A 17,289-nucleotide genomic window follows, 5' to 3' on the forward strand; every position below is an offset into this window, starting at 1 on the left:
AAATATTTACGCGCAAGCGATCGAAAAAAACACTGTGAACACGAGCGAACAATCACTCAAACTGATAGACAGCTGTCGATTACTAATTGCTGTTCGATAATAGACAAATAATTTTGTAAACAATCTGTTTACATTAGTATGCGGCTTTGAATGATCAACTTTTCAATTTGCCTAAATCGACTTGGGCATTTCGCGAAATGACTAGGTATTTCGCGAAATGCCTAGGCAATTTGAGAAATGCCTAAAATTTCTAGGTAAAACTCGAATTTCCTGGCCACTTTTAGGTATTTCCCGATTTGCCTAGGCATTTCGCGAAATGCCTGGACTTCGGGTTTTACCGGTAACATATATAGAAAACTAACCTACAAATTCATGTGTCGAGTTTTGAGTGTTTACTTTTTTATTAATATATATCATTTTTAAAATTTTATAATATTAACAAGATTATGTATTGATTAAATTTTATAAAATTGAAATTCTTAAATTATTATTAATATTATTTATGTAAAAATTAAAAAATTTATTTTTATTTTATTAAAATTGTTATTTTTATAATTATTTTGAATATTTTACCAATTACTTTATAAAAACAGGTGAAAGGTGAAAATAAATATGAAGATATTTAATATGTAATTATCTACATTTTTAAATTTTTTCATCTTTATTACAATATTTACAAGTATTTTAAACGTTTTACAGATCTGACATTGTTGACGACGACGACGACTGAGTTGCTGTTGCACAATGCATTTGTGGTTCATTATTCAGAAGAATCATCGGATTGTAGTAGCCATACACCCAGTAATAAGTTGCTGAAACAAATTAATAATAATTATTAAATTTTATAAAATTGTACTCTATGACTTAAAAAATAAAAAGTATTCAACTAACATGTTAACATTATGCCACAGGTCAAGATCAAAAGGATTTTTTGCGACAATAGGAGTTTGTTTATTTATTTATAAATTTAATGTGCTGTTTTTAAACCCATACGGTACTGAGTCATATTTTTCTAAGCATCTGCGTTTGTTGTTTACAGGTTTGCACACTTTGTTTTCTGTGCATGTTATCACTTCATGATATGGCGTTCGTCGAATAACTCGTGAAGATGTTTGCAGAGAATTTACAGTTTTATCGACAATCATTTCTTTTAAACTATGAAAATTTATTTTTTCACTATTTTCATAATTTAATGTAAAACCTTTAACTTTACAGGTATAATGAATGTTACCTTTGCAATCAATCACTTTATACCCGTAAAATTTAGGTCCACCGGAAACAAAGCTTTCTATATAACTACCCTCTCCATATTGTACAGCGAGTTCATCCGTCATTTGACCCAAGAAACTACCAATTTCGGGTTGATATTCGTTTTTATTATTAACACTATTTACATATATACACGAATCAGTGTCGTAATACAAGACAGGATTGTCTAACCGCTCGAGGTATGAATAGAGCTTCAAACGTGCTTGAGCTGTTACATACGCAGCTAATACAACGTTTGTATACTCTGTAATTAGCGATGTACCTTCTTGACTCGAGAAAGTTACATACAATATTTCATCATTTACTGGTAAAATATTATGAACAACTTTTTGCGAATCAAACAATAATTCCATGAGTCGTTGTTGCTCATGTACAATTTCCGTTTGAGGTAAATTGTCTCTTTGACCAAATTTTCCCCAAAAAGAATTTAAACACAATTTTGCAACAGATCTAAGACCTGGATTTTTTACAATTTTATTTTTATCTAATTGCACACCTTCGACCTTAAAATGTTCATGCAAATATTGCTCTTTTGACGCATCGTCAACACATTCACGAGGCCAACCTCCAGCTTCTTGTTTAAGCTTAAACCACATGTTTATATACTCTAAAAAAAGCCCCCCTTGACCGGTTTGACAATCATATTTTGTTGTCTTGTATTGCCAAACCTCAAAAACTTTAATAAGTTTATAACCTTTCTCAATAGCTTTTTTTAATTCATCCGAAACCCATGTACCTTTTATTTCTCGAAATTCTGGTTCATGTTCACATTCTGTTTGTTGCAAATTTTCACAACATGTTCGACACAATGGGAACATGAGTTTTGAATGCATGCGTACAGGGAGAATCGGATGAAATTCGTTTTGAGGTGGTAAAACAATACATTTTATCAAACCTTCAAGTTTTGATACATCTGACACGTCATCACCCATCAACTTTTTACACTCTTCTCCTATGTAAAGTTCGGGATGACCAATGGGAAACTTACCTGTTTTACAAATATAAGGATATAATGAACAAATATCTATATAAGATATTTTTTCACCATCTTTTACATCATAAAAACAGACAGTATTACCTGTTCGACCACCAAAAAGGCATCTCTAGGATTTAAAGGTGCTTCGTAAATAAATTTATTATTTTTCAAAAAAATATTTAAATCTAAATTATCCTTTTTCATTTCATCGAATTGGCATTCCCACATTTCTGTCAATACATAACCTGCTGCTTCTATTTTTGATGATTGGACACGTGTCCGTTCATATTTTACAGATGGGCTTTCTCCGTTCCTGGGCTTTACATCTCTATTCAATTTATAACAAATGACACAACCATGCTAGAAGCAACCGTGAAATTGTAAAACATGACGGTTACCTTGCTCTTCGTAGTATCCGTTCACAAGCAAGCCTTCTTTTAGTCTGTATTCACGGCATTTTCCAGCATGTACTATGTTCTTACGTAGCGTGTGTTCTAACCAAAATAACCATTCAATTGCTTTTTTCGACTGATTATTTGACACACGATATCCTTTATTTGGAGGAAGACCTATTGTGTCTTTTCTTAAAAATTTTTTTCTAAACAGTGTCATACACGCAGAAGCAATTGTGACACATTTTGTAAATGGACAAAATCCACCACGTTCGAAAAAAATTTCTCTAAAAGATAAACAGGCTAACCGTAAAATTGTGACGTCATTGACGCAATAATCAATTAACTCCTTCCAAAAATTAAAAACATAATTTTTGTCATTTGTCATTTCTCTATACCACAGGTAAAATTCCTCTCGCTTCTTTTTAGACATTGAGTCTGGCGAGTAAAACTTGGCCTCAGGTATACAGCCTATATACCCTTCTCCATTACTGCACTCGCTATTCTCTAAGGTGTTGAATAAATGAGGAAATGTCCCTTTCATTGCAACATCCGAGAATCCGAACGCAGCAGGTAACGCACTCAATGGTAAGTGGAGGTAATTTAAACTGTCTATGAATTTTGTGTGCCCAACCTGTATTAGTATAATATTTGTACCTGTCATAATTACAGAAGGTTTTGTTTGCGTACCAGTCTTCTCAACTAAATATTTTAATATAAATTGCGAATCAAACGCTTTAGCATTATGTGCTATACACACGACACTTTCAAAAGTTGTTTGTTTTTTTGTGACGAGATTCACAAAATCTGAAACAACATTTGAACCACGGTAAATAATTTGTCGATTACCACATAATTCACAATTTATATTAATATTAGTCTCATTAATACACCTTGTACAAACTCTTTGTACTACACACAGATTAGGCACATGAACATTAACGTTGGGTACACCTGTCATTTCTTGACCCTGTTGTGTTTCAAGATCGTAAAAAACGAAACTAGTAGGTTTCTCATTTTTTCTCTCCTGATCTTTCAGACTACCCATAAAACAATCATGATTGTAATCCATTTTACATAAACACGTTTTGCAAAAGAAACGACCACATTCATGATTTTTTTCAGTGCCATGATTAATCAAACGTGCACAACCATCACAAATACGTAGCTTCTCACAAACGCTACTTTCCGATGTAAACGAACCTTTAGTGGTATGATTTTCATAACATTTCATACCATTAAAAAATCGTTTACATGACTCACATTGTACTTCTACAATTTTGTCATCTTCAACTTTTGTTTTGCAAGCAGGAGATTTTAAACAAGAAGTACATCTGTTTAAACAATTGTGTCCATTTGGGTTTTTAAATTTTTTATTACATGGCACGCAAAAAAATTGAGTACTTGCTAACCCTGTTAAATTTAAAATCACGTTATAATGCTTTTGCAAAGGGTAAAACATTATATGCAAATTAAATTTAACAGTTTCACCAATATCTGTAATTTCATGGGTACCATTGTAGTATAAAGGTTTTGTTGCTTGTCCAAAATTATTAAAGTCGTGAACGAAAATAGCTATTTTTTCACGAGCCAAATATTTTTGAAAAGAAATTATTTCCGCCATACCACAACCTTCCTCAGGTATTACTATACCTGCCTTTTGTACAAGTTCTTTTGCTAGTACAAGCTGGTGTGATCTAGCCGGGTGTCTGACAAGTTCCCAACGTTTATGTAATTCACCTTTTCTTAACAAACCACGTTCTGCGTAAACTTGCGCAGCTACGAGAGCACGTGGTAAACAAAGATTATCTTTATTGTTAATAGTTAACAATGATTTTTTACGAACGTTAATATCATTGTAAACCATTGCTTTCCCCCCACCACCGCGATTATCTTTCACGCTTTTTACTATTACAGTAAATGAATTATCAACCCTAAATTGTTCATTGCTTTGGACAATTTTATATATAAGATTCCACAAAGAATCAGCGCTATACAATTTTGCTTTACGAAATTATAATACTTGACCGTGCTTAATATGACTTGAATCAAAACTGATTAAAGTCATATTTTCCGGATTTACGTTTCGTATTATATAATTGTATATAGCACGGATTGCTTTTTCAAGATATCTAATATCCTCAACAACCGACTTATCATGAGGTGGATTTTTAATTTTACAACAAACATGCAAACCCTCGTAATTAAATTTTGAAATAAATTCACTTCTTTCCCATTGTATTGTAAAAAATCTATTCTGACCTTGTTCTCTGAGGATATCTCTACTGCCTCCAGCTTGGTTGTAGTATTGAGGCTCCATAACCTCATCTGGTTGTTCATTTTCCTGCATTACTTCTTCATTTACTACTTCCTCGATTGCTTCTACTTCCTCGTTTATTTCTTCTTCTTCATCATCATCTTCGCTATCATCATCATCTTCGTTCACCTCTGTGTGCTCGCTTTCTGATGTTAAAATTGAATACGACGTTTCAAATCCTGAATCCGTCGTTATACTGGAATCTTGAGCACTCGAAGCGTCATCACTTGAATTTTCATCACTTGAATCCTCAAGTAATAAACGTCTATAACGTTCTTCTTCGTCATCAATATTGGCATCTGATTCTTCTTCTCTATTTTCATTATCGAACCGTTCCTCTCCATTGTATGGTATTGTAGAGGCATTTGATTGCACATCCTCATTGTCAATCAGTTCCATCGGTTCGATTACATCCTCGTCACCAACTGCATTATTTACAGTTATAAAATCTAAAAAAAATACATTTTTTAAACCACTTTAAGAAATTCAATATTTTTCATAAAAGCACTAAAAATGTTGAAAATTAACACTAAAAAATTTGTAATTTTAATTATTTTATAAACAACTAAATTTTATTAGAAAAATTATAAAATCTAAAAAATCATGTTTTATAAATCACTTTAAGAAATTCAATTTTATTTTCATATAAACACTGAACAATCTAAAAATTAAAAATTTGTAATTCAAATTATTTTATAAAAACTAAATTTAATTAGAAAAAATTTATTATGTTTCGCACACACCTATATGTCTTTCAATTAAAACTTTGAAATTTTCCGTTGAATTTTCTAATCTACTTTGGATACGACGAATTAAATTAATATCACTTAATTCGAGAGCCACTTGTAACAATTCCGCATCATCACAATTATCCAAAATTAAATGAAAAATTTTTAAACTCTTTTCCTCGTCGAAATTTAAAATTTCTAAAACAGTGGTCAAGTCACCCAGTGTTACCATGGTGAAGACTTCGTAAAAACTGAATCTTTTACTCTGAAAAGGACTTTTTAAACATTATTTTTGTTTGTATGTTAAGTTTTACTCGAATCCTATTGGCTACTAATACATATACCTTTTGAAACACACAAATATCATTTTTGGAAAATAATAGAACAGCGACTATGCGACACGAACCCTTGAGTGACTCCATGGTCCTGGTGAAATTTTCCGCTCTTTATTTACGTGGCGCCGTCTGTATTACTCTTTCGGGTTGCAGACAGGTACCTCACTTTAAGCCTTTTTACTCCTTAGCTAAATATCACCCTATCGTAAATTTCACTTTTTATGATTTTCCAATGCAGTCGTCTTGACAATGAAACGTTCTGATCTCTATCGTTTCTTTTTTACTTTTTGTAATTTTAACAACCATGAAAAAAGAAAAATGTTGCATCCTTCTCATATTATTGTTATCTAGTTCTCTGTCGCCTGTTTTTAATTGTTAAGTTTAACTATTGGGCGGTCTTTTTTAACTACTTGCCGCTTTTTTCAAAGATTTTCTTTGAAACATTAACCTTAATTTATAATTTACCCATTTGTAGAAGAATACATTTTTAATCATAACCATCTTGACAATCGGAAAGTTTCGATCTTTTTATTGTCTTTTTTACATTCCGTCTTATATTTTTCTTTAGAAAATTTATTGATTTTCTCATGTTAAAAATTCTAAACAGTCTTTTTTAAGTATTTACCGGTATTCTTCAAAGATTTTCTTTGAAACATTAACCTTAATTTATAATTTTCCCATTTCTAAAAGATTAAATATTACATATTTTTAAAAAATAAATTATTTTTAATTAAATTTTGGAAACAATATTTTATATTTTTATGGTTATTTTATTACCGTTACACAAAAAAACAACTTTTTCTGAGAATTTGAAAACAGTTATTTGCTTTTTAATAGTATTAAAAGTAGTCTAAAAATCGGCTTGTTACACATTATTTTTAAAACAGATGCCGATCTTGAAAATATATTTAAATTAGAAATTTTAAAAACGTGTTTTTACCGTTTTAAAATTTTTATCCCTACCAATCAATTTTTCGTTCTATATAAGAGGGAAAAAAATATTTTCATTCAGTCACTATACAGACATCAAAGTATTAACCATGTCTCAAATTGATACACAAGATTTTACTGATTCTCAGTCGAATAAAGAAAATATACCTCTCATATCATCACCCAAGAAAAAAATCACACGGTCTGTTGCAAAACGTTTGTTTATGACACGTGACATTACAACACACAGAAAAAATTTACATCTATTATTACCAACTATTTATCCATTAAATAGTTCATTTTCAAAAAAAGTGATTGTGGGAATTGAACTACAAGAAAATTGTACACCTTTACCTGTTATTCGACTTTTAAACCATTCTTCACAAGAAATTACATTTGATTCAAAAACATGGACAGCTCTACAACAAAAAATTGAATTAATTGACACCTATTTTGACGAATCAAACTTATCATCACCTCTATATTCACAAGGTGCTGTATTAGGAAAATATCGTCTTCTATTTTCCAGTGCATACGGATCAAAAGCTATTATTTTCGACGCTATTGTGGATGAAGAAGATGAAAATGTATGTGGTGAATCAAAAAAGAAAAAAATCTACACTCCTTCCATTGTAATGCAAAAAAGTTCTTTCCAAGGACTCAAAAATATTATTGTGTGCGTCGATGAACGTTTTCGTAGACTAGAGCGTTTATTAAAAAATGTTGAAGTTTGTACACAAGCACTAATTCAAAGTGTTTCGAATTATATTTTAACTGAAAAAATTATTTTTCACAATTTAGATTTTATAAAACAACTTTTACTCGCTAAATTTGATTTGTTTAAAAGACAAGTTCAAACAAAATTGGAAAACACATTTATTACACTACATTTTGATATTGTATTTCTTGAACTTATTTACAGTACCGGCCAAAATTGTCAGTCCACACATTTTTGAAGGAATGAAAAAAATTTTTTAACATAAAATGTATAAAAACTCAAATTTTTTTTGGTTATATTTTGAAAGACGATAAAATTTTGAAAAGAATAAGACCTCACAGAAGTCATTTGGCAAATATTTTTTCAAGATATTCTTAAAAAATCGTCATTTTCAATGTTTTACAAAAATTTAAATAACTTCTAAAATAATGAACGCTTTTTAATAATCTTAGGCTTATTTTAAAGGTCATTTTCTACAGAATAAGAATTACTTATAGGCATTAACCTGTAATTTTTTTCTTGGAATAAGCATGACGTCAAAGTTGGACAAAAAAATTAGAAAAATTTGAAATAAATTTTTTGTACTAAAAACTATTCTAGAACATATATAAAACATGATATGGTGTAGATTCTTCAAGAAAATTTAATAAAAAAATATGTTTGAATTTCAAAAATTATTTTTCTTTTAATAATATTGTTTCAAATTTTTTGAATTTTTTTGTCCAACTTTGACGGCATGCTTATTCCAAGTAAAAAATTACAGGTAAATGCCTATAAGTAATTCTTATTCCGTAGAAAATGACCTTTAAAATAAGCCTAAGATTATTAAAAAGCGTTCATTATTTTAGAAGTTATTCAAATTTTTGTGAAACATTGAAAATGACGATTTTTAAGAATATCTTCTACAAATTTTGGCCAAATGACTTCTGTAAGGTCTTATTCTCTTCAAAATTTGATCGTCTTTTAAAATATAAACCAAAAAAAAATTTAGTTTTCATGAATTTTATGTTAACAAATTTTTTTCATTCCTTTAAAAATGGGTGGACTGACAATTTCGGACGGTACTGTATGTTCAAAATGATATCATTGCACACGGTGTTGTCAAGTCTATTAGCGATCAATTGTAAAAATTCTATTACACATATTTAAAAAATACATACACAATCTATTATTAAATAATCATGAAAAATACTACTTTATTACATATAATTAATTTAACAAGTTACATAATTTTAACTACTTCATTTGTACTAAGTATTTTAATATTATAATAAAACTTACCTATTATTTAAAATACTGTGTATTTCATTTTCTCAACCTAGTCTAAGAGGGAATAAGAGTATAAAAAATTGGAATGAGAAATTGCTTTCTCATGTAATTGTTAAAAGAACGCGGCAGTGTACAAAACACAAGTCAATAATAGAAGCGAATATTGAACAAATAGTACTCAGTCCAGTTCTTTGGAAAAATGAATGCCGTGCACATAAAGTAGATACCTACTCGAAAACCACAAGTTATTCTCTCTCTCTCACACTAATGGTCGTTCACTTATCTTACCGTTTCACTTACTATTACTACTCTCAACTATTATGCAGTGCAGTTAAGTTCATTAAATTATTAAATATTGCTGTGAGAATAATTAATTATACATTTCATTCAACGTCAATTTACTATTTTGTACACGGAAAAAAAGAATAATCAAATTTACCATGAGGAGTGTCAAACTTGAAAAAGGTTAGGAAAAAAATAATGTTTTTTATTTATTTATTATTAAATTCTAATAACCGTATCAAATTTAAACTAGTTGACAATATTATTTATTCAATATTATGAATATTGTTGACATCCTTACTTACATTAATTACAAAGTAAAATTCACGCATGATCTAATTTATTTCATTGGTAAGGGATGTTTCTTAAATAGGAAATTTCCCCCATCGATTGCGTAGCCGAGAGGCTTAATGTAAAAGCGTGCGATTTATAATTATGCGTATATTTAGTTGTATGGTTAGGTAGGTGTTCAATCCTGAATGATTGTAAGATTTTCCGATGCATTTAGTTGTTAATTGTAAGTATGAAAATGTGGGAAGAATAAAACTTGTGAATTAAGGAATATGAATATATAAAGAGTGCATTTAACACATTTTTATTTTTCTTAATGATTGGTTATTGTTTTTTTATATAAAATTGACGAAGTGAATACAAGGAAACACTCGTTTCGCGTCGCGTCGGCCATTTATTTTGACAGGTTCCGCGCCTGCGTTCCTTTATTGTGGAAATTTCGAAGTAGGGGACTGAGTCCAGTTTCTCTACTATGCACACTGCAGCGCGCCTTATAATCTTCGCCTGTGTTTCAATGCTCTTTACAGTAACATTTGGAACTAAGGCCCTCTATACACTATACGCAACACCCTAAGATGCTTGATGGAAATGAATTAATGTACTTTTACTGGACTGAGTCCAGTTTTTTCAATATTGACTCCTAGTTTTTTAAACTCTATTTTTCTCAGTGTAGGGGAAAGCATTTGGTAGATAGAGTAGAGGGGGCACGTCGTGTCGTGTTGGGCATCCCATGTAGAACCTGCTTCAATGCCAGTGCAGGCAGTCTGTACCGATTCGGATGAGAATTTCTGCTGGCGCGGTACAAAGTCGGATCCGACTTTCGGTACAGTCTTTCTACTGTCGGCAGTACAGGCGCGGTACAAGATTTGATCTGACCGCCGGATCAAAATTTATACCACCTCGCAACCGGCGTTGTACTGGCATTCGTCCGTCTAACGACCCGAGCGGTACAGGCATTCCTGTGCAGAAAATGCCCCACTTTGCCCTATTTAAAACAGGGTTCTGGTCTGGGCCTCAACAGTTTTCCCTATTAAAATTTTTTTTTAATAAAGTTTTTAGAATTCCTTTTTGTTGTAGAAGCTATTAACAATGAAAGGCAATCATTATTTTAGTTATTTAATAATTTTTTTATTTTAGGGGTTTGACTAGAATTCCTAGCCAGAACCCCAGGTAGGGTGTTCATTAGATTTTAGATAGGGTACTGATCAGGGCCTCGACAGTTTTCCTTGTTTAAATAAAGTGTAAAAAATTAAATCTCTAAAATTACTTTTAATAAAAAATAATGAACAATTGAAGAATACAATTAAAGGGAGTAATTATACTATCGTTTTGAATAATTTTTTTATTTTGTGGGTTTGACCAGAATTTATGGCCAAAACCCCAAGTGAGGTGTTCACTAGATATTAAATAGGGCTCTGATCAGGGCCTCGACAGTTTTCCTCGTTTTAAAAGCATGCAAATAAATTTAATTTTTTAAAATTAACTTTTTGAAAACAGTTATTTAAGTTAAAAAAGCGTGTTCTTTTAAAACACTTTATAAAATAATTATGGTAATATATTTAAAAAACGAAAATACATATAATTTTTTTTTCTTTAAATACAATATTATAACAAAGTTTATTTATTAATAATAACAACTAAATTATAAATAACGAATAATAATAGTTATTAAATAATTAATTATTATACATTTATTTAAAAATAAAAATAATGAATTTAAAAAATAATAATTAATAAACAATTATTAATAAATTATACTTAATGAATTTTAATAATTGTTAATTTATAGGATGAATTTATCATTTGGTTTGTATATATATATATATATATATATATATATATATATATATATATATATATATATATATATACCCAGATAACCAGCGTACTATTACTGTACCAGCCATGTACCTTCGCACTGTACCAGGTACTGTACTGGTATATCGTACAGATAATGGCGGAGAAGCATTGTAAATTCATAACCTAAAATCCCAATTAGTTCGGCGTACTGGTATTGTACTTAGTGTTATACTCGTACGGAGTACTTTGGCAATTTCATAATTCTATCCGTATGACATACCGTTATTATACTAGTATCGTACTAATATGTACATATCTTATTATTTCGTGCTAGTACAATATGAGTACGATACCAATACGCTGTACTAAAAAATAATGATTAGTACGCTTGGCTATCTGGGTATATATATGTGACGCTCCACGAGAAAAGGGACCTTATTTACTCTTGTCATAAGGTCCCTTTTCTCGTGGAACGTCACATTATATTATTTTAATAATAATAATTATTTCGACCGACAGATTAGCTCAGTCGGATAAATGCCTCGCTCGGCGGACGCTTAGGACCAAGGGTACTTGGTTCGCGCCCATTAGCCTGGGATTTTTCCGGCACGTGAGATAATCTGAGCGGGAGATTTGAACGTCGAGGACTTGGTTGTGTAATATTCGAGACTTCAAATTTATACATCCAAGACTCGGCGTCGATAAATCGGCTGTACTCAGTTAAGGTTTTCCGTAGTTTCCCTTGACTATGGCTAGAGAGGGCCATGTGAATACGAGTACTTCTAATAAAAGCCGGCTACGGACCGCAAATAGGGGGTATTGGGAATCTGGGGAAAATTGGAGAATATTTAGGGGTTGTCGTATATGTAAAAACCCAAATAGGGTATACATGAAGAACAATAATAATAATTATTTTATATTATATTAGCTTAAAGTGAGAAATGATTCGGAGAGATTGTTAAATTTAACACCTTCAATATTTAATAACTATTTTGAATAAAATATTTATTAAATAAATATTAATTATTACACCGAAAAAAATCTCGATGGTATTATTAACTATGACCCTATAGTTAATCTTAATCTAGTAAAAGTAATAAGGATTCCTAATCATTATGGTTAGGATCGCTAGGTTGATTCAACAAATTCAAGCCTGGCAAAAACAACCCTGTGCAAATCCTAGTCAAATTGACTAGGATTTTAGTAATTTTGCCTATTTCCATAATGCGCACGCGTCTGCTTCTGTTCTGACAGTGTTTACCTCTATATCTTTCGCGTCATTTATCGTGATTTCGTAAAAAGATTTTTTATCATTACTCGCGTCTATTTTTTGTACATAAAAAATGGAGTTCTTACATACATCAAAATTGCTGGTTTCTCGGAACCTCTGGAAATATAGATAGTCCATGTTTTGAAAGTAAACTATTTAATTATATATTAGTCAATTCTTTCAGACTTTTTTGGTTAGGTTTCAATATAAATCGTCGAAATTTTTACGCACGTGGTGACAACATTTTTACTATTTTAATCGCGCAGTGTGTTTGAAAATTTACCTTTGCAATAATTTGTGTATTTTAATTTATTTTCATTTGAATGTCATAAATAATTAAAAATAAATAGTTTTTGACAAGTGTATAAAATTGTGTACTCGAAATGTATAAAACATCATCTGATTAAGTATTGTATTTTGACTCGAAAATCTAGTGTCTATTAAAAAATTAAAATACCAAGTCGTGTTTAGTGTAGTGGTTATCGTTCCGGGTTTCAAATTGCGTATTCGTTAGGTTCAGGTGTTCGCGTCCCCCCTGCGTCAAATATTTATTTCATAAGTTTTAATTAATTCCAAGGTATATAAATGCAAAGTAAAATATAAATATGTTTAATAAAATAATTAATTATTTTTTTTAATTATATTTACTTTTTCTCTTTTATTGGATAATAAGAATTTGATTAAGAATTTCAAATAATTATGATACACAGTGTAAATCTAATATTATTATCCTAGTCAATTTGACTATTTTTTCCTGATTGCATCTACTAATTTTCCTGGTCACTTTAACTATGCTTGAATTTTATTACTTTGACTAGGATTCTATAGTTGGTTCCTCTCGTAACTAGGAAACCTAGTCAATTCCTGGTATACGGGTCCTAGGCATTTTTTTCGGTGTACTTATACATTTGAAATCAAAAATTATAACCTTTATTAATATTATAAAATTAAGGAGGCAGAAAGGAGCGACAACCTCCAAAAGAAAAATGAATTAATCATAAAACCAAAAATTATATTTTTAAAAAATTTTTAAGTTTTTCTATTCTTGAAATTATATTATTTTTATCATTTTCACTTTTAAATTAGTCAAAATGACTATAATACCTTATTATGTTATGTATAAATATGTTGTATATATAATGAATATGTTCATTATGTTTCTAATATAATAATATTTTTAATTACAGTAATTTTATTGTAATTTCTTTTGAATAAAATTAGCCTCACAAAATAGTGCAATTTTAAGAAAAACTGACGAGGCCCTGACCAGTTTTTCCCTAAGTAGGGCATTGGTCGGGAACAGCGTCACACACTAGTCGGGCACTGGTCAGTTTCTCTACCCAGAGCCACACCAGAGATCAGGAAAACTGTCCAGTACCCTATCAGGCCCACATTTTAATTTCTGCACGGGTTCTACCGACTGAGAACTATATAATTTATCTTATTATTAATATATTAATTAATTTAATTTACTTACTTATTTATTGATTTATTATAAATAAACTATAAGTAATATTAAATAAATTTGATTGGATTTGTACTGGCGTTGTACTGGCATTCGTCCGTCTAGCAACCAGCGCGGGCCAAATTATATTCTTTATTAAAAATTTAAATAAAAGAAATGTTTAATTAACTATGCAAGGTGAATGTTAATTAATATTTAATATTTCTTTCAAATTAATTACATTCATCTTTTTCTCTTTTTTAAAAACATTTATAAAGTATAAATGAAACGCACTAAGTTACAAATGTTTATTTGAGTTAATTTTGTATTGATTTCGAATAGTTATAAAGTGAAGTGTTCAACTAATTATTCCTAAATAATAAAATAAAGATAAATATTAAAAACATTGAAGATTAAATAAAAATATTATATAATAAAACTTTAAATTTATTTGCATAATATAAATAAAATGCTAAAATATTGAAAAATATTTGAGTAAAAATTATTATTCACTTTATATATAAGTTTTTGTTTAGCGATATTGTATATTGGCGTTGTTTTGCTCACATCCAAAAGCGAGCGAATAGCGAAGTGGTTAGCGTATTAGACTTCGATGTGTAGATTAGAATAGGCTTGGGCTTCGTATCCCACTGCGAGCGTTTAGAATTTTAATGTGTAAAAAAGTGTAAAATGTGTAAAAAAATGCTTCAAATGATCTATAAATAAATGTTAATTAACATGCATCATGCATAGTTAATTAAATATTTTTTTTTATTTTATTTTTCAAAAGAGAATATAATTTGGCCCGCGTCGCTTGCTAGGCGGACGAATGCCAGTAGAACGCCAGTAGAAAGTCATGTTTCGGAACAAAATTTGGCCCGTCCTGGTTGCCAGACGGACGAATGCCGGTACAACGCCGGTTGTTCGGCGGCGTCAAATCTGTACCGAGCCAGGCGCGCAGCCACTACAACACATTGTCAGGTTCCAGTACAATGTCTGCACCGCTCCGGTCGTCAGGCGGATCCATGCCAGTACAGTCTTACCGACGTCTGTACAGGCGCGGTACCCTGCCAGTGGGAAATTTCCGCCTAAGATATATTTTGTGACAAATCTGTAAATAATTTTTAATGGAGGGTCAGTCCATTATATTTCATCTAAAGTCGTTGCGGCCTATTTTTAATAAAATCTCATAATTTGTAAAAATGATGTTTAATATCCATAAAATTCATTTTTAAGAATTATTTTATAAAATTTTTTGAATTTAACTTAGAATTATAATTTTTAAGTTGAGTTGCACAGAAAAAAGGTTAGATTGACAGTTATGAAAATTTAATAAAAAAGCATGGAAATACTTTAGATAATGCAAATTTCTTGATTGATATTTGATAAAAATGAGCTAATTTACTTGTATAAATAGATTATTATGTAAACATACCCAAAATAATAGATAAAAATTGATTTTAAAATTTACCTATGAAATGTCAAAAGTCACTACATTTTAATAACATTTTTCTAAAAAGTTTATAAATATAAAAAAATTTATTACTATTTAATGTAAAGTATTTTCAATGTACTCTCATAATATGTGCTAACTTTTTAATTTTATAATATAAAAATATGAAAAATTTTACCTTTAATATTGAGTGTTTCATGATTTTCAGTGATTTTAATCACTTATTTCCTCTCAGGTGCAAGACTAAAAAATCCAATTTTTGTCTTAATATTTAAGTTTGACCTTCTTTTCCACTCTATTAAATTTTCGTGATGGAGAACGAGCTACTTTTCAGTTTAAATTTAGTTTAAAAAATCTGCTGAAAAAACGAATTTGTTGGTTAAAATGCAAGTAGATTTTTGCATGACTATTGAGATAGCCAACTTCAGTGTTATAAAATTACCTGAATTTTAACCAACAAACTCGCTTTTGGAAGCAGATTTTTTAAACATGAATAAAACTACAAAGTAGCTCGTTCTCCACCACCAAATCTTAATAGAATGGAAAAAAAGTTCAAACTTAAATATTAAGACAAAAATTGGATTTTTTAGTCTTGCACCTGAGAAGAAATAAGTAATTAAAATCAATGAAAATCATGAAACACTCAATAATAAAGGTAAAATTTTTCATATTTCTATATTATAAAATTAAAAAGTTAGCACATATTATGAAAGTACATTGAAAATACTTTACATTAAGTAGTAATAAATTTTTTAATATTTATAAACTTTTTAGAAAAATGTAATTAAAATGTAGTGACTTTTGACATTTCATAGGTAAATTTTAAAATCAATTTTTATCTATTATTTTGGGTATGTTTACATAATAATTTATTTATACAAGTAAATTAGCTCATTTTTAGCAAATATCAATCAAGAAATTTGCATTATCTAAAGTATTTCCATGTTTTTTTATTTAATTTTCATAACTGTCAATCTAACCTTTTTTCTGTGCAACACAACTTAAAAATTATAATTCTAAGTTAAATTCAAAAAATTTTATAAAATAATTCTCAAAAATGAATTTTATGGATATTAAACATCATTTTTACAAATTATGAGATTTTTTTAAAAATAGGCCGCAACGGCTTCAGGTGAAATATAATGGACTGACCCTGGAGCATCGACGATAAAACAAAAAATTTAATTTAATAAATTTTTACATTTAATCATCATGAAATTTTTATTTATTATTATTAACTTAAAATTATAATTAACAATAATAATAAATAATATTGTTTTTATTCTAATAAACTATTAAAACAATTTCTATAATAATTTATGAAAGCTTAAAATTTGAATATACAATTATCATTAGTTGCTGCTGTATTATTATTATTATTTAGAAAATATTAAAAATTAAATTATATTGATAACACGAATTAAACCAGCAAAGGTAATTATGCAAATTATAAATAAAATATAATCATTATATATAAAAATTATTGTTACATTTGTAATATTATTATAATTATAATAATCATTTTGTTATTATTTATTGAATTACCTAATATATTAATATAAATACATTAAATAAAAATAATTATAGTTTCTTAAATTATTTATTGATAATAGTAATTTATTTTTTATTTTATTGTTATTTCATTAACTTTAAAAATAATTATATTATATTTTTATTACAATAATATTGTTACTTAAATAATATGTAATTTAAATATAAGAAATAAACCTGCAAATTTAATTATAAAAATAATTATTGTATTTGTAAAATTATTATAATAATAATAATAATTATTAAGTTATTATTTATGAAAAT

At 29.0% G+C, this 17,289-nt stretch overlaps 2 protein-coding genes across 8 annotated transcripts in view; both read right to left on the bottom strand.

Moving 5' to 3' along the window:
• LOC122505832 (myogenesis-regulating glycosidase) overlaps positions 1–17,289 on the bottom strand; it is a 387,127-nt gene that overhangs the window by 64,946 nt on the left and 304,892 nt on the right. The window lies entirely within an intron of this gene.
• Positions 672–6,723, bottom strand: LOC122505834 (nucleolar transcription factor 1-like). Of its 4 annotated transcripts, XM_043617685.1 has the most exons (3): positions 5,698–6,723; positions 4,900–5,403; positions 674–812 (listed from the first exon to the last, which is right to left on the bottom strand). In XM_043617685.1, exons 1-3 carry the CDS (start codon positions 5,912–5,914, stop codon positions 694–696), a joined length of 840 nt encoding a protein of 279 aa, XP_043473620.1. In that variant the 5' UTR covers positions 5,915–6,723; the 3' UTR covers positions 674–693. The 4 variants fall into 4 exon arrangements, 2 of the variants coding, with proteins under 2 accessions (XP_043473620.1, XP_043473619.1); XR_006301954.1 differs by lacking the exons at positions 4,900–5,403; positions 5,698–6,723 and adding an exon at positions 892–4,649 and having other exon boundaries at positions 672–812; XR_006301955.1 differs by lacking the exons at positions 4,900–5,403; positions 5,698–6,723 and adding an exon at positions 892–2,584 and having other exon boundaries at positions 672–812.

The sequence above is a fragment of the Leptopilina heterotoma genome, unplaced genomic scaffold, assembly GCF_015476425.1.
Source record: "Leptopilina heterotoma isolate Lh14 unplaced genomic scaffold, ASM1547642v1 Lhet_373, whole genome shotgun sequence".
Taxonomy (NCBI): domain Eukaryota; kingdom Metazoa; phylum Arthropoda; class Insecta; order Hymenoptera; family Figitidae; genus Leptopilina; species Leptopilina heterotoma.

Bases quoted from the DNA above. Each gene is read 5' to 3' on its own strand.
- LOC122505834 (XM_043617684.1), bottom strand. From the start codon at position 5,914: ATGGTAACACTGGGTGACTTGACCACTGTTTTAGAAATTTTAAATTTC. The intron at 5,404-5,697 runs GTGTGTGCGAAA...TATTTTTTTTAG, and splicing joins TTTAATTGAAAGACATATAG to ATTTTATAACTGTAAATAAT.